General features: G+C 43.8%; 1 protein-coding gene across 1 annotated transcript in view; it reads right to left on the reverse strand.

Annotated features, from left to right (window-relative positions):
• Positions 1-6524: 6524 nt before the first annotated feature.
• The window catches only part of letmd1 (LETM1 domain containing 1), a 66431-nt gene continuing 47071 nt past the window's right edge, over positions 6525-25884 (reverse strand). The window contains exons 5-9 of the mRNA XM_039746691.1: positions 24444-24630; positions 24202-24303; positions 21290-21442; positions 21112-21208; positions 6525-7610 (exon numbers count right to left, since the gene is read on the reverse strand). Coding sequence (XP_039602625.1) covers positions 7537-7610; positions 21112-21208; positions 21290-21442; positions 24202-24303; positions 24444-24630 — 613 coding nt within the window. The 3' untranslated portion in view covers positions 6525-7536. The remainder of the gene's footprint in view (positions 7611-21111; positions 21209-21289; positions 21443-24201; positions 24304-24443; positions 24631-25884) is intronic.

A 25884-nucleotide genomic window follows, 5' to 3' on the forward strand; every position in this document is an offset into this window, starting at 1 on the left:
ATATAGATAGATAGATATGAAAGGCATCATATAATAATAACAGATAGATAAATGGATGAAAAGCACTATATAATAGATAGATAGATATGAAAGGCACTATATAAAAATAGATAGATAAATTGAGAAAAGGCACTACATAATAGATAGAGTAGATAGATATGAAAGGCACTATATAATAGATAGATAGATAAATGGAGGAAAAGCATATTATAATAGATAGATAGATAAATAGATAGATAGATAGATAGATATAAAAGGCATTATATAATACATGTGTTGATACCCCTCCATGGAAAAATAAGAAACCACAATTGTGTTTGGAATAACTTGAAGCTGACAAAACTAATCGGCACCCATCATTGTTTCTTCCATTTTCAATAAAAATCAGAAATTTAATTCAAGAGAATATTTCAATTAATAATACAAATGTAAACAGCATGGGTTAAAATGATGGGAGCCTTCACCTAAGATTTTGTTGCACGACCTTCAGTGTTTGCAGTCCCTGCAGCTCTCCATGAGACGTCTGCACCTGTCCACGGGTCGTTTGTCCCACTCGTCCCGAGCGAATGGCTCCCATTGTGTCAGGTGTGTTTGGGTGGGGGGATGGGGGTTGTGGGGTCTTCTCCAGATGGGATGTTTCAATTCTTTCCATAGATGTTTGCTATGTAGGATTCAAATAAGAGTTCATAGAAGGCACTTCAGTACAGTCCAGTGTTGTGTTTTTGGTCATTTTTGGGGGCTTTCCTCTGTGTGTTTTGGCTCCTTATCCTGCCACAGGGTCCATGACCTACAATTGAGATGGAGTTTTCCGACACTGGGCAGTATGTTTCGCTCAAAAGTTGATTTTCCTCTTGTGGCCGCATCCAGGGAGTTTGGCTTTAGTCCCATGGACCTTCAGCTTCTTCATAATCTTGGAGATGGTGGTCTTCCAGCCTTTGACATTCACCTGCTGGTCTGTCATTTTCTTTCTGATCCCCTCAAGACGACTCACTCCTTTGATTTTCCTGGTCCATGTTCAATGTGGGACACACAATGACACCAAAGAGTAGAGGACGATTGGAGACGTGTGTGGGATACGAATTCAAGAAAACAGCAACTTTGAAAAATCACTCCAGTCCAATGATTTAGGGTCTTTTCTAGGGGTCTCAACAAATGGCCATTTTAGAAGATCTCTGTAGAAGAAGCAACGCTTAAACTCTTGTCACACCGGCTTTGCTTTACTCGATGACATCCCAAAGGCAGGCAGGCTGTGGAAATCAGCCCTGGACACACACAGGCACAGAGACACAAGGCCAAAATACACCCTTTTATTTAACTAGGAGGGTAGCTCAGCTTCTCAGCTCCCGACTTCCCGGTATTACATACAGTACACGGCACGTCATACAGCTCAGTTTCTTTTTCTTCTTCTTCCTCTCTCTTTTGAAACCTTCACTCCTCCACCTCCCGACTCCGGCTCTCTGAACAGAGTGAGGCGGCCTCTTTTATAGTGCACCCGGAAGTGCTCCACGTCTTACATTAGAACAGTCTGGATGAGAACAGGCCATTCAGCCCAGCAAAGCTCTCCAGTCCCGTCCACTTAATTCTTCTAAATAAAACATCAAGTCGAGTTTTGAAAGTCCCTAACGTCTTACTGCCTACCGCACTACTTGGTCTCTTATTCCAAGTGTCTGTCGTTCTTTGTGTAAAGAAAAAACTTCCTAATGTTTGTGTGAAATTTCCCCTTCACAAGTTTCCAGCTGTGTCCCCGTGTTCTTGATGAACTCATTTTAAAGCCACCGTCTGATCCACTGCACTAATCCCCTTCATCATTTTAAACACTTCACTCAGGTCTCCTCTTAATCTTCTGTAAAGGCTCAGCTCTTTTCATCTTTCCTCATCACTCATCCCCTGTAGCCCCTCAATCAGCCTCGTCGCTCTTCTCTGGACCTTTTCTTGTGCTGCTTTGTCCTTTTTATAGCCTGGAGACCCAAACTGCACACAGGACTCCAGATGAGGTCTCACCAGTGTGTTATAAAGCTTGAGCAGAACCTCCTGTGACTTGTACTGCACACGTCAAGGCGCTATATAACCTGACATTCTGTTAACCTTCTTAATGACCTCTGAACACTGACTGAAAGTCGTCGTTAGCTTAGAGTCCTCTATGACCCCTAAATCCTTCTCATAAGGTGGTCTCTCGATTTTCTGACCGCCCATTGCGTATTCAAACCTCACATTTTTACTTCCTATCTGTAATTCTTTACATTTACTGACATTAAATTTCATCTGCCCAAGCCTGTCTGCTGTTCAAGTCTTTCTGTGAAGATATAACAGATTCCAAATTATCTGCTAATCCACCTATCTTGGTGTCATCTGCAAACTTAACCAGCTTGTTACTTATAATTCTATCCAAATCATTTATATTTATTATAAATAGCAGCATCCCCAGCACTGACCCCTGCTGGTCACCACTCTTAACATCCCCCAGTTCTGATTTGGTTCCTCGCACCATCACCCACTGCTTCCTGTGTCTGAGCCAATTCTGCACCCGTCTACACACCACACCCTGGACTGCCACTTCTTTTAGTTTGATGCCCACCTCTCATGTGGCACCTCATCAAATGCTTTCTGAAAGTCCAGATCAATAGTCTCATCTGCTCCTCTCTGGTTGTATCCTTTTGTTGCCCCCTCATAGAATTCCAGCCTGTTAGTTAAACACGACCTCCCTCGTCTGACCCCATGCTGACTGTTCCTAATAACTCCTGTTCTTGCCATGTGCTACTCAAGCTTACCCTTAACAATTCCTTCCATTAATTTTCCTGTGATGTTAAGCAAACTGGCCTATAGTTGCTTGGATCTGCCTGGTCTCCCTTTTTATATAATGGGTGTGGTGGAAGTGCTGCAGTCCATGGCTCCGGGACTGTCCAGGCGTCCTCTGGTGATGGTGACCACGGGCTCCAATAAGGTTAAGCTTCCAAGCTCCAAACCACGATGCATTTGTATTGAATGAGTGTAAATTGTGGAATTGTGGAATTGCACGCTCTCTGCTCTCTCTCTGGCCGCTATAAATGTAACGTTCTTTCTTAGTCAGATATGCGCCTTACCTGTCTAAGTGTTTTTAAAGAATGCTGATGACATATGAAACATAACCAGTAGTCCAGGTGCCAATTGAAGAGTCAATAAGCTACTCTTTGGGGTTCACATATTTGTAAATCTGACTCTGTGCCTCACCAGCCATGAGCCTCAATGCACGTCACTGGGCACACGTGTACCTCAGGGTCCCACAATTCACACATCAAAAACCAAGCCATGAAGTTCAGGGAGCTCTCTGTAGACCTCTGGGACCAAAAACATGGTGAGGCGTGGGGATCAAACCATTTGGAAAGCTGACAGTGTACCCTGGGGTGAATTGTGAAACGGAAGATGCTTGGAACTGCATTGGCAATCCTAAATTGTCTCTAGTGTATGCTTGGTGTGTGTGTGTGTGTGTGTTCTGTGGTGGGCTGACGCCCTGCCCGGGATTTGTTCCTGCCTTGTGCCCTGTGCTGGCTGGGATTGGCTCCAGTCAGACCCATGTGACCCTGTGTTAGGATATAGCGGGTAGGATAATGGATGGAACCACCAGGACTCTTCCTAGAGTTGGCTGTCAGGCTAAACAGAGTGTAGGTGGCAGAGAGGAAAGACGGGCATCCTGGCAAGGGATAAAGGAAGGATTCATGCCCAGCCAAGGAGGCCATAATGGAAGGAGCAGGCAAATGGGCTCACTGGGAGCAGTTCATTCCCCCACATGACAGATGGCAGTGTCCCTCACAGCTAAACCCAAACAGGACACCCGCAAGGTGGCATGGGAGTTAAGAGTCTGGAGTCACAGCCCTGTCAGGGTTTTTGGGGACCACCAGAAGGTGCTGCCGAGGGAGGACTTCCCTGGTTTCCGCACAACCTGGAAATGCAGCGGACGACCTGGACGGGAGACCAAAAGCAGTGGAAGCCATCTGCCTCACTTTAAATGGAGTCAGAGTGGGGGGACAGTGTGCAGCACTCTTTCGGAGGAGGAAGGAGGGGCTGTGAAGGGTTTATTTAGTTGGTGATTGTATGTGGAAGGCATTCTGCCAAATTAAAATGATTTACTTGAACCTGGAATTGTGTTGCGTATTGCTGTGTCTGAGCTTTAGGTCTCAGTGGTGCCCCCTATTGGTTACAAGAGTAACTAGGCAAAAAGAAGGGCCTTGGTCAGAGGGGTGATCAAGAACCCAATGGTCACTGTAACAGCTTTAAACATCCTAAGCTGAGATGGGAGAACCTGTCAGAGGTATGACCATCCATCCATCCATCCATCAGGTGTTTAGGGTAGAGTAGTTAGATAAAGCATATGGCAGTTTAAAGGACTCTAAGAGCTTAATGAAGACCATTCTCTGGTCTAATGAGACCAAAACTGAACTCCAAGCAGTATGTCTGCTGAAGACCTGGCACTGCTCATCATCTGCCTAATACCATCCCTACAGTGAAGCATGGTGGTGGCAGCATCATACTATGGGGGGAACTGAGGGAAGGATGAATGTGGCCACATTGAGAGAGGTCCTTGAAGTAAAGCTGCTCCAGGGTGCACACCACCTCAGACTGGGGCGACGATTCACCTTTCACTGTGACAATGGCCTGTAGCAAACAGCTGGAGACAACGCTGGAGTGGCTTCTGGACAAGTCTCAGATCTCCAAGTGGCCCTGGCCTAAGCCCCACAGAATGTGTGGAGAGACCTGAAGATGGCTGCGTACAGATGCTTTCCATCCAATCTAATGGATCTTGAGAGGATCTGACAGGATGAATGGGATACACTGCCCAAATCCAGGTGTGCAAAAGTAACAGAGACTTGAAGTTGGAGGTGCTGCCAAAGGGGCTTCTACCAAGTAATGAATGGAGGGTCTGAATGCTTCAGTTAAGGAGAGATTCTAGTTTTTGATTGTCAATAAACTTGAAAACCTTTCTAAAAACCCATTTTGACTTTGACATTCTTGGTTATTGAGTGTAAATTGATGGACAAAAAAGGCAAATATGTCCACTTAGAATTAAATCTACCACATATTAAAAAGTGTGTTGAAAGTGACAAGGTCAGAATAAGTTCTTAATCCTTTAGCTGGCAGGGCTACGAATTAAAGGTTGTATCTGTGTGGGAAACTGTTTTGAAGAGTGTGACGGAAGGAAGAACCGTTTTTCTTAATGGTGAGTTTGGAGGCAGGGCAAACTATATCAAAAAGTGTGTTTGTCAGGAGGGCAGCTATAGCTCAAAGTGTGTTAAACAAGACATAATTATAGGATAAATGTGGGCGGGACCTTCTTCAAGGATCTGGCAGAAGGCGGGGCTACAGGTTAAATGTTGTACAGAAAGGTGGGGCCTACCACTCATCGTGGTGTGTCAGCAGGCGGGGCTGCAGGTTAAAGGTTAAATAAAAGGCAGGGCTACAGGTTAAAGGTTGAACAGAAGGCGGGGCTATTACTCAACATGGTGTGTCAGCAGGCAGGGCTGCAGGTTAAAGGTTCAACAGAAGGCGGGGCTACAGGTTAAATATTATATAGATAGGCAGGGCCTATAATTCAACATGGTGTGTCAGCAGGCAGGGCTGAAGGTTTAAGGTTGAACAGAAGGCGGGGCTACAGGTTAAAGACTGAACAGAAGGCGGGGCTACAGGTTAAATATTATATAGAAAGGCTGGGCCTATAACTCAACATGGTGTGTCAGGCAGGGCTGAAGGTTTAAGGGTGAACAGAAGGCGGGGCATATTACTCAATGTGGTGTATCAACAGGCAGGGCTGCGGGTTAAAGGTTGAACAAAAGGTGGGGCTACAGGTTAAATATTATATAGATAGGCGGGGCCTATAACTCAACATGGTGTGTCAGCAGGCAGGACTGAAGGTTTAAGGTTGAACAGAAGGCGGGGCTACAGGTTAAAGATGGAACAGAAGGCATGACCTATTACTCAATGTGGTGTGTCAGGAGGCAGGGCTGTATGTTAAGGGTTGAACAGAAGGCGGGGCTACAGGTTAAATATTATATAGAAAGGCTGGGCCTTTAACTCAACATGGTATGTCAGGAGGCAGGGCTGTAGGTTTAAGGTTGAACAGAAGGCGGGGCCTATTACTCAATGTGGTGTGTCAGCAGGCAGGGCTGCAGGTTAAAGTTTGAACAGAAGGCGGGGCTACAGGTTAAAGGTTGTACAGGAAGGCGGGGCTTATTGCTCAATGTGGTGTGCCAGAAGGTAGACATTTCTGCCTAAATGCTGTGGAAGAAAATGAAGTGTTGCCGTAAAGGGGGTTTCCATGGGTGGCAGTAAGTACCGGAAAACTGGATTATATTCCAAGGGTCCATGGGGTGTGTAAGATAGCTCAGCTTTTCCTCTAAACTGTGTATAACAAAAGCAAAGCTATACCACATCCTAAAGGGGTCCAACACCATTAAACCAAATGTGTGTCAGAAGACAGAACTGCGCTTCAGTGTGTGCAGCAACATCATCAAAAGAACCAGCAGATTAAGGATGAGTGACCAAGCACTGAGTTCAAGGCAGCCTGGCCCCTAAATGATCCCAATGAGCTCTAAGTCACTTCTAACTGAACAAATGTGGGCAGAAATACAAAGCTTCTGACTTTAAATTTTACTTCGTAAATACGAAGGAGATGGCAAGCAAAAAACACATTAAGAAAATTTACTTTCTGCATCACAGGAATCAAAATATTTTAAAAGAATAAATAAGAACTTTTGCACCATAATGTATCTCTCCTGTCAGACAGGTCTCTGTTTCCCTCACAACACACTGTAAACATTTTTAGAGAAGTACTGACCATCTTTCACAGACTAATAAGTACTGTACCACAATGATAACAGCTCTCAATATAAAACCCCCGATAATAAAAAAAATACCATTTATCAAATGTGAGTTTCCTTCATCTGATGAAGGCCTCCAAAACGTGAGGCAGACAATGGCACCTCAAGGCAGACAGAATCCAAGTGTTGCAGAAAGAGAGCTACCCTGAGACAGCTCTCACGTCTCCAAATGTTCCCCAAATCAAATTAAATAAACTGATAGTTCGTGATAAGCATTTTGGTCGTTAGATCAGAGCATCCTACGGGTGGTCAAGTGACCCAACAGAGGAGGCTGAACACTCTGATTTACCTGATAAGCACGGCACTCGTTCCCTCTGACATTAAAGTCACCCAATGAACAAGCAATTCAACTGAAGCCGAGTGACCTATTGTGGGTTTTTTCTTCGTAAAAACAAAAGTAAACCATAATTGAAGACGGGTAAACAAACCCACACACATAAAACTTTGTCAGGTGCCATCGGTGGTTAGCAATGAGACTCCAGAAGGCTGCCAACATGGTCTTCTGGGACTCCATCTTGGGTTTGCCGCCATCCTTCCAAAGACTGGAATTCCCACCGTAGAACACGGAGTAAGAAAAAATGTCCCGTGTGGAAAGGAAAGGCTTGCCAAGGGGAAGTGAGAGGCTCACTGTTTGGGAAAGCCTTGAAATGGAAACTGGTCTTCTCTGGTGCCCCCTATCTGTGGAAAATCAACGGTGCAATCCTTCAGGGTAGTTCACAGAGAGAAGCACCATACTGTGCAACAGGAGTGAGGCTTCGGAATCTAAAGTTAGGGATGAGAGTGAAACAAGTGAAAGATAAATGAAGCAATTCAATAAACAGAGAGCTAAAAAATTATATGATGACACTGCTCAAAAAAAATTAAAGGACCACTTTGAAAACACATCCGATCCCAATGCTGGCTCTCTCTACTGCTATGGACTGATATGGTGATGTGTGAGGAACGAAAGGATGGAAAAGGAAAGGATGAACCTATAGAGGGACACCCCAAAAATCAAAGGGGGGAAAAATGATGGGGCAGGCAGGCGAGTCCATTTTGATGAAATGTCATTGCAGCAACTCCAAATCGTACTCAGTAGCTTGTATGAAATCCATGCCTGACAACATCCTAATGAGATGACAGATGGTGTCCTGGGGGGATCTCCTCTCAGATCTGGACCAGGGCATCACTGAGCTCCTGGACAGTCTGAGGCGTCGGATGGACCCAAACATAATGTCCCACCCAGAGGTGTTCTATTGGATTGAGGTCAGGTGAGTCAGTGGGGGGTCGGGGGTTATTGGGGGAGGCGGCAGTCAATGGTATCAATTCCTTCATCCTCTCGCCACATGAGGCCGGGCATTGTCGTGCACCAGGAGGAACCCAGGAGCCACTGCACCAGCATAGGGTCTGACAATGGGTCCAAGGATTTCATCCTGATACCTAATGGCAGTCAAGGTGCCCACCGTTGTCTAGCCTGTAGAGGTTGGTGTGTCCCTCCATAGATATGCCCCCCCACCCCACCAGATATACCATCACTGACCCCCACCAAACCGGTCATTCTGAACGATGTCACAGGCAGCACAATGTTCTCCATGGCTTCTCCAGACCCTTACATGTCTGTCACATCTACTCAGGGTGAACCTGCTCTTATCTGTGACAAGCACAGGGTGCCCGCCAGTGGTGGAACTGCCAATTCTGGTATTCTATGGCAAATGCCAATCGAGCTCCACAGTGCCCACTAGAAAACGTCAGGCCCTCAGGCCACCCTCATGAAGTCCGTTTCTGATTGTTTGCTCAGAGACATTCATACCAGTGGCCTGCCTGCTTGCTGGAGGCCGTTTTGTAGGCTCTGCCAGTGCTCATCCTGTTCCTCGTTGCCCAAAGGAGGCAGAAACCGGTGGGTCCTGCTGATGGGTTAAGTACCTTCTAAGAGGGGCCCTGTCCAGCTCTCCTAGAGGAACTGCCTGTCTGTCTCCTGGAATCTCCTCCATGCCCTTGAGACTGTGCTGGAAGACACAGCAAACCTTCTGGCAATGCCACGTATTTATGTGCCTGCCATCCTAGAGATGTTGGACTACCTGTGCCAGCTCTGTAGGGTCCAGGTACGGCCTCATGCTACCAGCAGTGACACCGACCGTAGCCAAATGCAAAACGAGTGACAGAACAGATGAGGAGGGAAATCAGCGGCCTCCCTCCACCTGTTAACCCATTCATTCCTGTTTTGGGGTCGTCTCATTGTGGCCACTCTAGTGCACCAAAGCAGCTGAAATTGATGAACAAGCCCCTCTGCTACTTAACTGACCAGATCAATAGTTCAGAAGCTTCACTGACTTGATGCTATACTCGGATTAAAAAGGGGCCCTTTCATTTTTTGAGCAGTATACAGTGGTGTGAAAAACTATTTGCCCCCTTCCTGATTTCTTATTCTTTTGCATGTTTGTCACACAAAATGTTTCTGATCATCAAACACATTTAACCATTAGTCAAATATAACACAAGTAAACACAAAATGCAGTTTTTAAATGATGGTTTTTATTATTTAGGGAGAAAAAATCCAAACCTACATGGCCCTGTGTGAAAAAGTAATTGCCCCCTGAACCTAATAACTGGTTGGGCCACCCTTAGCAGCAATAACTGCAATCAAGCGTTTGCGATAACTTGCAATGAGTCTTTTACAGCGCTCTGGAGGAATTTTGGCCCACTCATCTTTGCAGAATTGTTGTAATTCAGCTTTATTTGAGGGTTTTCTAGCATGAACCGCCTTTTTAAGGTCATGCCATAGCATCTCAATTGGATTCAGGTCAGGACTTTGACTAGGCCACTCCAAAGTCTTCATTTTGTTTTTCTTCAGCCATTCAGAGGTGGATTTGCTGGTGTGTTTTGGGTCATTGTCCTGTTGCAGCACCCATGATCGCTTCAGCTTGAGTTGACGAACAGATGGCCGGACATTCTCCTTCAGGATTTTTTGGTAGACAGTAGAATTCATGGTTCCATCTATCACAGCAAGCCTTCCAGGTCCTGAAGCAGCAAAACAACCCCAGACCATCACACTACCACCACCATATTTTACTGTTGGTATGATGTTCTTTTTCTGAAATGCTGTGTTCCTTTTACACCAGATGTAACGGACATTTGCCTTCCAAAAGTTCAACTTTTGTCTCATCAGTCCACAAGGTATTTTCCCAAAAGTCTTGGCAATCATTGAGATGTTTCTTAGCAAAATTGAGACGAGCCCTAATGTTCTTTTTGCTTAACAGTGGTTTGCGTCTTGGAAATTTGCCATGCAGGCCGTTTTTGCCCAGTCTCTTTCTTATGGTGGAGTCGTGAACACTGACCTTAATTGAGGCAAGTGAGGCCTGCAGTTCTTTAGACGTTGTCCTGGGGTCTTTTGTGACCTCCCGGATGAGTCGTCTCTGCGCTCTTGGGGTAATTTTGGTCGGCCGCCACTCCTGGGAAGGTTCACCACTGTTCCATGTTTTTGCCATTTGTGGATAATGGCTCTCACTGTGGTTCGCTGGAGTCCCAAAGCTTTAGAAATGGCTTTATAACCTTTACCAGACTGATAGATCTCAATGACTTCTGTTCTCATTTGTTCCTGAATTTCTTTGGATCTTGGCATGATGTCTAGCTTTTGAGGTGCTTTTGGTCTACTTCTCTGTGTCAGGCAGCTCCTATTGAAGTGATTTCTTGATTGAAACAGGTGTGGCAGTAATCAGGCCTGGGGTGGCTACGGAAATTGAACTCAGGTGTGATACACCACAGTTAGGTGATTTTTGAACAAGGGGGCAATTACTTTTTCACACAGGGCCATGTAGGTTTGGATTTTTTTTCCCTAAATAATAAAAACCATCATTTAAAAACTGCATTTTGTGTTTACTTGTGTTATATTTGACTAATGGTTAAATGTGTTTGATGATCAGAAACATTTTGTGTGACAAACATGCAAAAGAATAAGAAATCAGGAAGGGGGCAAATAGTTTTTCACACCACTGTATTTACTGTAAGCCTTTAATTATATTATAAAGTGTACCAATATTATTTCCTGGTGCAGAAAAAAATAGCAAAAGCTGTCTTTCACCACACTAGAAAGCCTCTGTGTCCGGTCACTATTCAAGGAGTGTATGTAGAGGTGGTCCACTCCAATGACAGGTTGGACTGGTCTCATAACGCAGAGGAACTAGAGACGTAAGGTAGATTCACTCGAAAGAGGCCCCCGAATATTCTGTTGTAACTCCCGTTAGGATGAAGCAATCTAAACCAAAAAAATACACCACATTCTTTGACGCATGTGTAGTTGATTGCATTATATGCGATGCTGGAAGTGTTTTCCGTTTCCTGCCAGACACATTTTGAAGTGGCACTCCACGTTCCTGAACGCATCAGCAAGCGTCTCGGGGTGTAATGGCAGCAATTTCACATTAGTATGTTTTCCTTCAGGGCGGCACGGTGGCGCAGTGGGTAGCGCTGCTGCCTTGCAGTTAGGAGACCCGGGTTCATTTCCCAGGTCCTCCCTGCGTGGAGTTTGCATGTTCTCCCCGTGTCTGCGCGGGTTTCCTTCGGGTGTTCCGGTTTCCTCCCAAAGACATGTAAGTTAGGTGCATTGGTGATCCTAAATTGTCGCTTGGTGTGTGGGTGTGTGTGTGCCCTGTGGTGGGCTGGCGCCCTGCCCAGGGTTTGTTTCCTGCCTTGCGCCCTGTGTTGGCTGGGATTGTGACATGTTGCTCCATCTTGCTGGAAGTCACCTTCCATTAACTCATGATCGATTATCCAGTTGATTCTGACATCACTTAAACGAACTGGTGAGCCGATAGGTTGGCACCAGGAATACAGGACACAAATTCCAGGCATTTAGTGGGATTTGCTCTTTCAGGATAGCCCAGGAATTCTCTTGGCTGGTATTGTTACACTCCTGACAAGCTGAGGGAGAAGACACCAAAAGTGGCGTAAACCATTGATGAACACGGACATCACAGCTGTTTCTGCAGTTGGTGAGTTCAAGTTTCCCAGTTGGTCAATTCTCACTGTTTTCTGGACACCTAAAATGTTCTCAAATGGTAAAAGCACCAGACAAAAACAAAACTGGATTTGACACTGAAAGACGTAAGAATGCATTTGACCCCCCGCCCCCAATTTACTGTGTGTAATTTTTGGATGTGTTAGGAGGATTACCTGGCCGGGATGCTGGTTGGGTGGAAGGACCGAGGGGGAGACCGTATTCAGGACATTATCTCCCTCGAGGCACTAAAGGGCAGTCCCCCCGGGTTGCCACACCAACACAGATCCCAACAGGGCATGTCAGGAATTGTACTTTCGAATAGCCCTGTTGGGCTCCGTGGGTGCCGCCAGGGGGTGCTGCAGGGTCCTCAGAGGAACGTCTTCTGCCACACCCGGAAGTGCACCCAGAAGAGGGTCGAGAAACACCTGGAGCACTTTGGGGTGTGTTATAAAAGGAGCCACCTCACCACCAATCTGGAAGACAAGAGTTGGGAGGTGGAGGACAAAGCTTATGAGGAGGAGTGGAGGCAAAGAAGAAAAAGAAGAGAGAGAAGGAGCAGCAGGAGCAGCGAAGAAGAACAGGAAACCGTGTTTATTTATATTGGCGCGTTGTATTGTGAAGCCCAAAGAACAGTGCTTTCCCACTGAAGAATAAACGCCGTGCTGTGCTTAACTTGTGTCTCAGCCTGTCTGTGTCGGGGTTTGGGGAGCGGTACGCCCCCTGGTGGACCACAGTGTATAAAATCATCGGGTTGGAACTTCAGGCACCAGGTTAAACAAAGAAAAAAGAAAAACAACTTGGAACCTGTCCAGGTTATGAGATGGACTCCAATGACCTGTACATGCATTACTGTTATACGTTATCTATTTTTTTCCGGTTTCTTCAGCGCCTTCAATACCATCCAACTATCCCTGATAAGCAGGTGGGTGAGCCTGTGGTGCCCTGATAATGCACTGCATCTGTTAGGCAGACCACCATCTGTGAGACACGAGGACTGTGCGAGGAGCACTGGAGCACCACAAGGAACTCTGTACACCTCAGACTAGAAATACAACAGCAGGTCAGGTCAGTTGCAGACATTCTCAGATGATTCTGCACTTATGCGGGGGTACTGATAAAGGAGATGAGACAGGAGTCGTCTTCGGTTTCTTGGTGCAAAGTGGATTGTGTGCAACTTAACATCAGCTAAACCAAGGAACTGCTTATTGACTTTCGCCGCACTAAAGTGCCACTATGTCTGGTCACTACTAAAGGAGCGAATGTAGAGGTGGTCCACTCCAACACGGACTTGGGGGTTCACATCAATGACAGGTTGGACTGATCATGTAACACAGAGAAACTATAGAAGAAAGGGAAGGGCAGGCTCTTTTACCTTAGAAGTCTACACTCCTTTAATGTGGAAAGTGACATCCTTCACACCTACTACAACTCTTCTGATGGCGAGCGTCTATGGTGTGCTATCTCATAGCTTCATTTTAGTGTAACCCTGATATTCTGTAAATGCATTTAATTATCTTTTTTTTTTTATCATGCCTCCACAATCCCTACTAAGCCCTACTTTTTCTGCTGTTCTCTTTCGGTGTTCTGTGGTGGTGACCTGCGCCCCCACCATCTGATCAGGGCAACATGCAGTCCCCCCATTGATGGATTGAAGGCCAGAGGCTCACATGACCAGCATCGTCTAATTCCTCCATGTGAAGCCTGAAAACAATGAGGACTGATTGAGATCATTGATGTTAGGAAGAATGCCTAGTGGGGTCTGGGTGGTCTCGTGACTCTTGGAATCCCTGCAGATTTTGTTTTTTTCTGTCCTCCTGGCCATTTTTTTATTCTTTGTTGCTTAGTATTGCCTAATTTTATTTATATATTTTCTTTTTTCATCTTGAAAAGCACATCATTTGTATGAAAATGTGCTACAGAATAAATGTTGTTGTGGTTGTTATGCTGGGCTGGTAACATCACTTCAAGAGAGGCCCACTGAATTAATAACTTAGTTAAAATGGCAGGCTCCGTCATAGGACACACTGGAGTTCGCAGAAAACAAAACCGAGTGCCATTAGGCCGGGGTCATACTTCTTGCGACGCGACGCATGCTGCTGCCGACACTCCTGCTATGCAGGCGTTGTCCTGTTTATACCTGTGCGCCTACTTTACGTAAATCTGGAAGAATCCACCAGGTGGCAGTGCGAGATATCATCACGGTGAGAAGACGTTCAGCTTCGCTGTGTTGTGAATTGCCTGGAACATCCATTAAATTCCGAGGACACCTTACCGCAATATCTCTGAAAAGGATGTTTAATGATTAAATCCATCAGTCCAGAGATTTGTACATTTCAGCTAGCATTGGGCATGAGGCAGAAACAATCCCTGGACGGGCATCGCAAGGTGAATACAAGCACTCACACACACTGGCATCATTTTAGTGTCACCAAATCTTAATGTCTTTGGAAGGAAACCGGAGCACAGTGAGGAAACCCAGCAGGAAAACATGGAAACTCCAGGCAAGGAATACCAGGGACGTGACTCCATGCGAGACAGCAGCGCTACTGCTCTGCCAGCATGTCACCCCCATGTGTGTAATTATTAACACTATTCATTATTTAAACGAAATTATCGATTTACCTGTAACATGTAACATACTTGAAAGTATAAATCTAAGGATTCTAAATGTGCAGAGAGTTGGAATATCATACATTTAATGTGCTTGATGTGGCTATCTATAGCTGGTGATCCGCTGCGGTCAGGACCGGATTGAAGCCCTAGAAAAAAAGATGGCACAGAAGACGGTATGTGAGACTTTTAAAATGTATCGTGTCATTACGATCGGGAATATGCGACGCTTGAATATAAAAGCACCACAAATGCATCTGTATGTCGCCATTTTGCTCCACCACATTGAACCATTCATCAAATATCGAAGCGCGCACACCGATCTCGTAGGATCCGCAAAGCTTTCTGTCACATGTAGATAGTAAACAGAGACTCTGACGTCACGTCGTGACTTTTATCACACTGCGACCCGACTTTTTGCGGGTACTGCAACCCGCACAAGAGTCGCGTTAATTTCTGAAGACCTGCTCAGAGGACACATCAAATGAATGCTGAGAACGCGTGGCAACCATGATGCGGGCGCCTACGCGTTCTGAGCGTGAAGTATAAATGAGCCCTTATAAACAATGCCACACATCCTCTCTGTGACACACCAACACTGAGGTCTTTCAGCCAAGGAATCATTCAGCAGAAGTGTGTCAAGAAACGCGACCCGGGCTTCATTATGCAAACAGCAATGTAGAGCACCTCATAGGGACTGTGACTGCCAAATCAGAAATTTTAGCCATTATTTAGTTTGTCTGCCTTTTTACACAAAAATATAATAGTGTGGATAGTTTAGAATGATCAGAAAATATACAATCTAACAGTTGAAGGAACTGGAGACAGCAAGAGACTGCACAGATAAAGTGCCCAGAATCAAATCTTGTAGGCCGAGCTGCCCAACACCAGAATACCTGGCCAGTCATCTGTGGGCAACATCACAAGGTCCAGAACATTGCTTTTGGACATGAAGATCGTCTCCCCTGAGCAGGAGTGGACTGGCATCCTTCATCAAATGAGGTGACGAGGTCGACCCCGTTGGCCCGTTATTCATTGTAATTTTCTTCAAATTTGTAAGCGGCTCGCTACTTGCTATGAGCCTATGATATGAACTCTATCTAAACTGTCGCCAAACTTAATCTGTACACTGTTGTTCAGACACAACTTAGAATTTGACGACATGCTTAGAAATAAAATTTAATGAAAAATAAAAATGGAGTATCACGGCTTACACGTTATTAGAGTACATGTCAAATGTCAATGTCATGTCCAAGTGCCAGTACCCTAGTAGCTGCTCATTGACAATGTGAATAAACGATAACCGAGGGTTGAATGAAAACCTCACCTGATTGAAATGTTCCATTAACTTAAAGATAAACTAGAAATGTTCCGTCCTAATATGAAAAATTCCTATCCTTCCATCCATCCATCCATTTTCCAACCCGCTGAATCTGAACACAGGGTCACGGGGGTCTGCTGGAGCCAATCCCAGCCAACACCGGGCACAAGGCAGGAATCCAATCCCAGGCAGGGTGCCAACCCACCGCAGAAATTCCTATCCTGTGCTTCATAACTTTATTTCATCATGCTAATAATCGCAGCTGAAAACCACTCATTATCGCTCACGCCGACGACCAGAGAACAATAAAATGCATAATAAATAATCTAAACTAATTATTAGTACCGAAGAATTTAAATATTAGATATGAAAAAAAATAAATTGCAATAATGTATATGCTAACCAAAATGTAGCGCTATCGAAACAGAAATCGGCAAAAGGAAGTTTAGACCAAATTGTTTGCTGCACTGCTGTGTAATGACAACTAAAACAACTTGATGATGTAATGCAGTATATTAGATAGGACTATATAAACCACAGTACAGGACAGATAATGTTTAGTAGTTTAGAAAATTAATTTTAATGTCAAACAGTAACTAGTACATAACATTTATTTCATGAAACAGCCGGCCCATGACCAGACTAGAGTCCGTGGCCCACTGGGCATTGCCCAAATGCCCTAATGAGACAGAGAGAACAAGACTCCATTTCCATCGGAGGGACTCCATTCATCTGGGGATGCATCAGCCTGACTGCTGAATTTAAACAAGCCACCCGTAAAGACTCAATCTTATGAAACTGAGGATTCCTTTGCTGCTAACCTTCAGTAAGCTTTCTGATCGTAAAGCAAAAAAAAAAAAAAATACTTCGGACTATACATCCAAATTTTACTATCCTGTCTACCGTATCTTTTATTAGATTTCCCTCTGCTGCTACTATTCTCTCTTATATAGAAAGCAGACCGTAACAATCTTGCTGTCTCGTATGTATGTTATCATCCAGTTGACACTCGGAACGTTTCTGGTGTGCTCCATAAAAGTAACTGACAATTTTGTCATGAAAAACCCGTAGTATTATTTGTTTGTGGTTTAATGTTTGTTTTTGTTAACTAGATAGATAGATAGATAGATAGATAGATAGATAGATAGATAGGAAAGGCACTATATGATAGATAGATAGATAGATAGATAGATAGATAGATAGATATGAAAGGCACTATATAATAGATAGATAGATAGATAGATAGATAGATAGATAGATAGATGAAAGGCACTATATGATAGATAGATAGATAGATAGATAGATAGATACTTTATTAATCCCAAGGGGAAATTCACATAATCCAGCAGCAGTATACTGATACAAAGAAACAATATTAAATTAAATAGTAATAAAAATGAAAAAATTAAAATAAAATTAATGTTAGCATTTACTCCCCCGGTGGAATTGAAGAGTCGCATAGTGAGGGGGAGGAACGATCTCCTCAGTCTGTCAGTGGAGCAGGACGGTGACAAAAGTCTGTCACTGAAGCTATTCCTCTGCCTGGAGATGACACTGTTCAGTGCATGCAGTGGATTCTTCATGATTGACAGGAGTTTGCTTAATGCCCGTCGCTCTGCCACAGATGTTAAACTGTCCAACTTTAATCCTACAATAGAGCCTGCCTTCTTAACAAGTTTGTCCAGGCGTGAGGCGTCCTTCATCTTTATGCTGCCACCCCAGCACACCACCGCGTAGAAGAGGGCACTCGCCACAACCGTCTGGTAGAACATCTGCAGCATCTTACTGCAGATGTTGAAGGATGCCAACCTTCTCAGAAAGTATAGTCTGCTCTGACCTTTCTTACATAGAGCATCAGTATTGGCAGTCCAGTCCAATTTGTCATCCAGCTGCACTCCCAGATATTTAAAGGTCTGCACCCTCTGCACAGTCACCTCTGATGATCACATAACGATATTTTCATCTTGCATTATTCTTGTTGTAACAATGTTGTAGTGGTAATAGAATTAAATCAACCTAATAATAATATTAAATTAATAGACTTTTTTTTGTCGTCAAAACTTCTGCATGTAAAAACTTATTACTACACCAAAAAACAAAAATGAATCTGTCAAAAACCTTAAAAAAGGCTTCGCTTCTTCCATCATTTTTATACTCCCTTGAACGTATTCCGCAATTATATTTTGATGAACTAGGGGGCTTTGCTTTGCTCGCTAATCCCTTCCCCCCCCCCATCAGTGCTACTGTACGCGCTGTCGTGAAGAGGGGGGCTGAATGCACCCCAAGGAGACACGGTCGCTCCTCTGAAACCCCCTCTTAAACGGTGATTCAATGGGAAACAAATACAGTATTTTTTTTTTTTTGCTCGATTAGCTGCTGGCTTGCTGCTGCTGCCGTACCGCGTGATCTGCATCTCGCATGGCACTTTGAACATTTAAAAGCCTTTACAGCAGCTGTCCTACTCTTTGTCTTTTATTTCCGGCCCCAGGCCTGTTTAAATCTCTTGGCGCAAAGTCTCATCTCGCGGAATGCGGGTTCTTGATATTTTTTAGTTTATAATTTAAAAACTGAATAAAAATCTGAAAATCTAACAACATCCCATTCAAGTCAAGTCAAGCTGGGGAGCATGCACTGGCACAGTGCATTCCTGCACCCACTACACAACTTGGGATCCCGGTTGGCAACACCCAAGGCAGACATGCGGTCCAGTCCTACCCTCTGGAAATGACCCTTGAGAAAGCAGAAAAAAACATTATTAACTGTAATGATTACAAGTATCCATCCATTATCCAACCTGCAATATCCTAACTGCAAGGTTGCAGGGGTCTGCTGGAGCCAATCCCAGCCAACACAGGGCGCAAGGCAGGAAGGAGACCTCAGGCAAGGCGCCAGCCCACCGCAGATGATTATAAGTATTTAACTCACAAAATACCAATGAATGTATTTTGTATTAATCATGCTGCAGAAAACTATATGATTTAATACTTCTGTATGATCTGATCTTCATTTAGGTAGGAAAGGAATTATGTTTATGCACAGAATATGAGACTGCTCACATTCTTCTATGTGAAAGTGCTAACCTCTTGATACTAATAGGACACTCTGTGATATTATAAATCAATGGGATCATTTTCTTCACTCTTGCTTAAAAAAATAAGACAAAAATGTCATTTATGAATTAATAAATAAGGATTATTAATCTAACCAAACAAATATAATCTAATGAAGATATTAAAGCTATAAGAATGTAATCTCTTTATAACTAATGCAATGAACTTTAAGAAAACTGCTTAAATTGGGTTTGTGTGTGTGTACTTGAAGGACACATTCTTTAGAAAAAGCCAGTGCCTGGTACTGCTTGTTTTCCATACTCCCGTATGTCATAAATTCAGATGCAACCCTAAATCTACGTATGACCTCAAAATGAACTGTTAGGTTTTTTTCTCTGTTCTCCTTTGGCTAATGAACAAGCTAGGGGATAAAAGAGGGAACATTATTTTCTTTTAGTTTGTCTGCCCGAACTCAAATGAGTTGGCTGAGCTGGGGTTGGGAGGGTAAGTGTCAAAGTTTTTCTTTTAAATTCACCAAGAATAAATATTAAAGAGATTGCTTTCAATTTTAAATTGATGTTTATCTCGTTGTTTTTCGACTTCAGTGCTCACACCTTCCATCTGCCGCAGCCAGGTGTTGGCCTGGTCCAGCCACTTGGGTCCCCAACAATGAGAATCTTATGAGCCAGACCACCCTCGGGGAAATGTGCCACATGGCCGTAGTGCCGTAACTGACGCTCCCTCACAATGCAGGTAATGTGCCTCATTCGGGACTCCATGAGCAACCGCTCATTCGACACAAAGTCAAACCAGCGGTACCCAAGGATTTTCCGGACAGACACAGTACCAAAGGAGTCCAGTCTTCATCTCGGGTCACTGGATAGCGTACATGTCTCACAACCATATAGCAAGACAGGAAGCACCAGGACTCTAAAGACTTGGACCTTGGTCCTTTTGCATAGATATCGGGAGGGCCACACACTCCTTTAAAGTGACCTCATGACCCCCCATGCTCTCCCAATCCATCTACTGACTTCATAGAAAGAGTCACCAGAAACATGAATGTCACTGCTGAGGTAAGTAAACCTCTCGACGAGGTCGACACTCTCTCTACAGACAGACACACTGCTGATGGCCGTGCCTAAGAGGTCATTAAAGGCCTGGCTCTTTGGTTTTTATCTGCAAGCCCAGACACTCAGACTCCTCACTCAGTCTCTCGAGCGCCCCGATCAGAGCCTCCATTGACTCCACGAAGATCACAGCATTGTCAGCAAAGTCAAGATCCGTGAACCTTTCTTCACTCACAGATGCCCCACGACTCTGCCCAACACCCAGTCCATACAAGCATTGAACAGAGTAGGAGCAGGAACACACCGCTGGCCAACCCCAGAATCAACTGGGAAAAACACAGAGGTCCTGTCTCCACTCTGCACAGCACTCACAGTACCATTGTACAGGCCGGCCATGATATCCAGCAACCTTGAGGGGATCCCGCGAACCCTCAGGATGTCCCACAGGGCAGCTCGATCAACTGAGTCAAACGCTTTGCGAAAATCGACAAAGGCTGCAAAGAAACTCTGCCGATATTCGCGTTTGCGCTCCATGAGAACTCTCAGTGCCAGGATGTGGTCGATGATAGACTTCTTAGGCATAAAACCAGACTGTTGTGGTCGCTGGTAGGTGAGCAAGTGATCACGGGTCCTATTGAGGACGACCCTAGCAAAGGCCTTACCCGGCACTGAGAGCATCATGTTAAAGTTCAATAAATTCTGAAAAGAATGATACCAAACATATATATGTAGGTTTTAAAATAAGCACGATTTAAAGAGTGACACAAAACATGACATAAAAACGTCACATAAAATCGTCAAATTTTATTTTTTATTATTACCATGCTTCTTCTAACTTCACCCGTTTGTTGTCTGGTACAAATCTTGTAATTGATATTTCACCCACTTCCTATTGTCCAAATGACTTGAAATTTGGCACACTTACTAACTTCCGATGACAATACATGAATCAATAATCAATTTCACTAATTGATCAATTAATCCATTTTAATTAAGAAATGAAATTTTCATATGAAGAATAGTTCAAGATTTCACCAATAGATGGCACTGATAGGAATATTAAAAGGAAGACCAGCCTGTAGTTGTTATGTGTATGGATGTAACATGGATGGATGGATGGATGGATGTAACAAGAGTAATCCCTGGCAACTGCATTGCCTAGCAATAGAGTTGAAGTTCAATTGAATTCAGTATTCTCTGGGAATTCTGTGTGCAATGTAATATGTCGCCTCCTTACCTTTAAGTGTTACAGTGAGCTGCAACCAGTGATGGAGCCACTCTCGGCAGTCATTGGTGTTGAGACATGTGGCATTCAGGCCTCGCAGGTAACATGCCTGTGGATGAGCACATGGCACAGCAGTTACAGCCCCTGTTTGCGGATAGGTTAGAAGGAGAACAATGAAAGAGCTACTTACGTTTCGCAACTCTTGATCTGTCAGCTGATGCAACCCTAGGGCCCACAGTGCACGGTCAAGCTGCAGCAGCTCAATTGAATGCCGTGCAAGTCTTCGCTGAAGCAGCATGGCAGGAAGCATGGAGGTCAGCATTAGAACTGGGCTGAGGTTCCTCTTTGAATATTTTAGAGACACAGAGAGAAAGAGAAAAAGAGGGGCCGGTCAATGGGACAATCCAGGACTCTGTGAAGCTAAAACTTTTGATGGTTTGTGGGTAGCTCACAGTCAGTATTTCATTTGGGGATTTTTCTGACCGGGACAATCCCTAGAAACCACTACACACATCAACGAAAATGACAGCACACTTCAAAGCAGCACAGAGTGAAGCAAAAAGAGACAATGTGCATGGCACAGAACATGGAGTACTTCCTAGAAGACAAGCATCTTCATTTCATACAGAAATGTAGACATCGAAGGCCTGATATTCAACAACTGTAACAGAATGGAGGGTCAGCTGTGAAATAGAGTGAAGATGAGGGTCAACTCAGATTGGACGGTTGGGAGACAAAGTCAGAGAGGCGAGATTACGTTGGTTTGGATATGTGCAGAGGAGAGATGCTGAGTATACTGGGAGAAGGGTGCTAAGGATGCCAGGAAAGAGGAAGGCCTAAGAGGAGCTTTATGGGGATGTGCTGAGAGTGGACATGCAGGTGATGGGCGTGACAGAGCAAGATGACGAGGACAGGAAGATATGGAACAAGATGAAGAAGGCCGATGACAGGCTGATGGCATACGAAAATTAATTGGATGAAATGTGACATTTCCCACCTGTAGTCACCATACTTTTTTTCTTTTATCCTGTTGGCTAATTCACTTTCATTTCTGGGAACTGGCACCTCTACCTTACTTTTAAGGCACACATTTAACAGCGTCTGGGAGTCTCTTACCTAGTGGTCCTCTGTCGCTTTGTCACCATTCATTTTAATTCAATCTAGTCTAGACCTTATAGCCCCCTATTCCAACTATGTCTCTCAGCAGGCCTGGGAATGCCTTGGGATTCCCCCAGAGGAGCTAGAAGAAGTGGCCAGGGAGAGGGAAGTCTGGATATCTCTGCTCAAGCTGCTGCCCCTGCGACCCGATCTCGGAAAAGCGGAAGAAGATGGATGGATGTTCCAAAGAAAGGGCCTAAATAATCACTCAGAGACCAGTCAACAAGCTAGAGGAGGAATTGCTTTATTGTTTATGCCTGTTTTAATTACCCTTAACAATCCTACAGTCTCCAAGCTATTAGGGCTTGAATACTTATTCAACAGCACATTTCACTGATATGTTCCTTAGCATTATTGTTCTGCAGCCTAATTTGATTGTCAGGATGTTTTAGTGAAAATTTATTGTCCATTGGGCATTAAAAAGTTGGTGCGACGCTATGGAAATTGCATCGCAAATGAAGGTGACTATGTAGAAAAATGATGTCATTTGTTTTTGAAGTTCTTAATAAACAGAGTTTAAAAAAAAAAGTACAGAAATTTTTGAACGTCCCTCATACATTGGGAATATTCGGGTGCTGAAAATTTATGTATTACCAGGAACACAATGGGGACGTAGCAGCTTATTGTTGTCATTACATTTTTATATTTAAATGACATGTTCAATGTTTACACATTATTGTTAAACTGATGATGTATAAATTAAAATAAAATTAATAATAGTTAATGAAAGAATATGCATTGTACTGAATACAGTTTTTAATATCGTGCACATATTTATAGTTCCATGATACAAAAAATTTGGATAGTTGTTTAAATAAAATACTACTTCCGGTTGAGTAATTTTTCTCAAATTTCAAATCTGTTTGCTTTTTATCATTACAAATATCTATAAAAAATATGAATTATCTCTCTGTAATTATAACTACAGTTTACTTGAAAATTCACGAAAGTATTCAGTTAAAGTAGCACTTCCAGCTGCACGATTTTTCTCAAATTTCATATGTACTTGTTTTTTGTCATTTCTAAAATCCACACAAAATTTGAATCATATACAGTGGTGTGAAAAACTATTTGCCCCCTTCTTGATTTCTTATTCTTTTGCACGTTTGTCACACAAAATGTTTCTGATCATCAAACACATTTAACCATTAGTCAAATATAACACAAGTAAACACAAAATGCAGTTTTTAAATGATGGTTTTTATTATTTTATTATGAAGAGTCGCATTTATCACTATGCGACTCTTCAATTCCACCCGGGTGGGGTAAACATTAACATTATACAAAATTATTGTCTGTTATACCTGCATTTTTATCACTCTTTAATTAATATTATTTTTACCAGTATGTTGCTGCTGGAGTATGTGAATTTCCCCTTGGGATTAATAAAGTACTGTGGTGGGTTGGCACCCTGCCCAGGATTGGTTCCTGCCTTGTGCCCGGTGTTGGCTGGGATTGGCTCCAGCAGTCCCCCGTGACCCTGTGTTCGGATTCAGCGGATTGGAAAATGGATGGATGGATTAATAAAGTATCCATCTATCTATCTATCTATCTAACCCCTTTATTTCTGAGCTTTGCGTCATTTTGTGTAGGATGTGCCTCTCTCATTGGCTTGACTGTGAATCTTTAATTTATTATTCCTGCTATTTATTGCTCAGGGCTAGATGGGATGGAAGTGGGAATGGAGATGAAGGGGTTATGGGCTCCAATGGTGGTATCCCTTTCACCTTATTCTGCAACTCATCCTCTGAATCTGCCAATTGCTATCAATGCTTTATTTTATTTTTTGATGGTTGCTGATGTTATTCGTTTCAATACATATTTGATCACAAAAAAACAAGTCTGGGTGTTAGTCAGCAAAGAGGTAAAGCTGATGAAGTCACACATGGCACCACCTGCATCAGAGAGTCATTGTCTACAGAAAAAACAAAAAAAAGTTCTCACCATGTGCTCTGCTTGGAGTCGTTTCATGCCAAATGGTGGCCCAGTGAATAGCTGCCTCACTCCTTGGATCTCCTCCACAGAGGGATGCATACCTCCTTGAACCTAAATCAACACCAATAAAAAAAAAATGATTAAAAATCTGTGGCACTAGGCTTTAGAGATGACCAACAAAAGTGAGCAGCCCCATACAGACTCCAGTTAGTAGGCAGGGGTGCCATCCTGAGGGTGTCTGGTGAAGTTACCTTGTTACACAGGTGCAACATCTGTGTTTGTAGACGACTGTTGGTGATCGCCGGCACCGAGCTCACGAGCTTGTTCATAATGAGTGGGTAAACCTGAGCCCGCCGACCGTGGTAAATGTTTGCAAATTCTGTTTGCTGCTTTGGTGTCCAGAAATGGCGAATGAGAACCTGTCTGGGAAAAAAATACCTGGACAGAGAAAAACAGAAAGAAGATCCTTAAATTCCGGGTCTTGTTGCTTTCTCTCTGAATTGCCTTGTGATGGGGTATGTTATCAACAGCCCTAAATAAAAACAGAATCTCTAATGATTAACTGGATTAATGAAACTCACAATCTTCTTCTTCTTTTGGCTGCTCCCATTTAGGGGTCGCCACAGCAGATCATCCGTCTCCGTCTCTCCTCGTCTTTTACATCATTTTCTGCTGCACTGACTGCCTTCATGTCCTCCTTCACCACATCTATAACCCTCATTTTTGGCCTTCCTCTTACCTGGCGGGTCCATTCTCAACATTCTTTGCCTGATGTACCCCTCATCTCTCCTCTGCACGTACCCACATCATCTCAATCTCTCCTCAGTCACATGGTCACCAGACTGTCATACCTGTGTTGTCCGTCTAACGTACTCATTCCTAATTCGTTACTCCAAGTAAAAATTGTAGCAACTTTCAACACTGCCACTTCCAGCTCTGCCTCCTGTCTTTTCGTCTCCAAACCACACAACATAACTGGTCTCACTACTTTGCCGTTCACTCTTGCAGATACTTTTCTATTCACAAGCCACTCTTCTCCACCCAGACCACCCTGTTTGCACTATCTTCTTCACCTCTCCATCTCACTCTTGCTTGCTTTAGACTGTTGAACCCAAGTACAGTCGACCCTTGATATACGACCGGCCTGACATGCAAACATCTTGATTTACGATCAAAATTTTTGTTTTGATTTACGACCAACATCTTGAGTTACGACCCGAATGCGGTCAGGTGTGTCCACTTGTGCGATTGTAAACAAACAGCCGAGAGCGTTCGTAAGCGTCAGTCAGAGCCCAGATACATGTGTTTGTGGACGTAATTTCGGTCAGTGCAGTGATTTATCTATATATATAATTCACTAAGACCATGGCAAGCAAGACGCATAATTGCTAAGGAAGGAAGAGAAGGTAATGAAGGTAAAGAAAGCGATTGTTAAGGGATGTTAGCTAGCGGGCTGGCGCGCCACATGATGGTGTCATCAGGCTGAGTCAGCACCGGCTTGCTTTGGAGTGTATTATTACAGCAGTTCACAACACGACCAGCTTTGAACTGAGTGCTCGCCTACTGTCATTATTAACTTGAGAAACAGCGATCACAATCGAAACGAAGAAGGAAATTGTGTGGAAATACGAGAGTGGCGTTCGTGTGACCGATCTCGATAATATGTACAGCATGTCGAAATCCACCATCTCG

The sequence above is a fragment of the Polypterus senegalus genome, chromosome 3 (genome assembly GCF_016835505.1).
Source record: "Polypterus senegalus isolate Bchr_013 chromosome 3, ASM1683550v1, whole genome shotgun sequence".
Taxonomy (NCBI): domain Eukaryota; kingdom Metazoa; phylum Chordata; class Cladistia; order Polypteriformes; family Polypteridae; genus Polypterus; species Polypterus senegalus.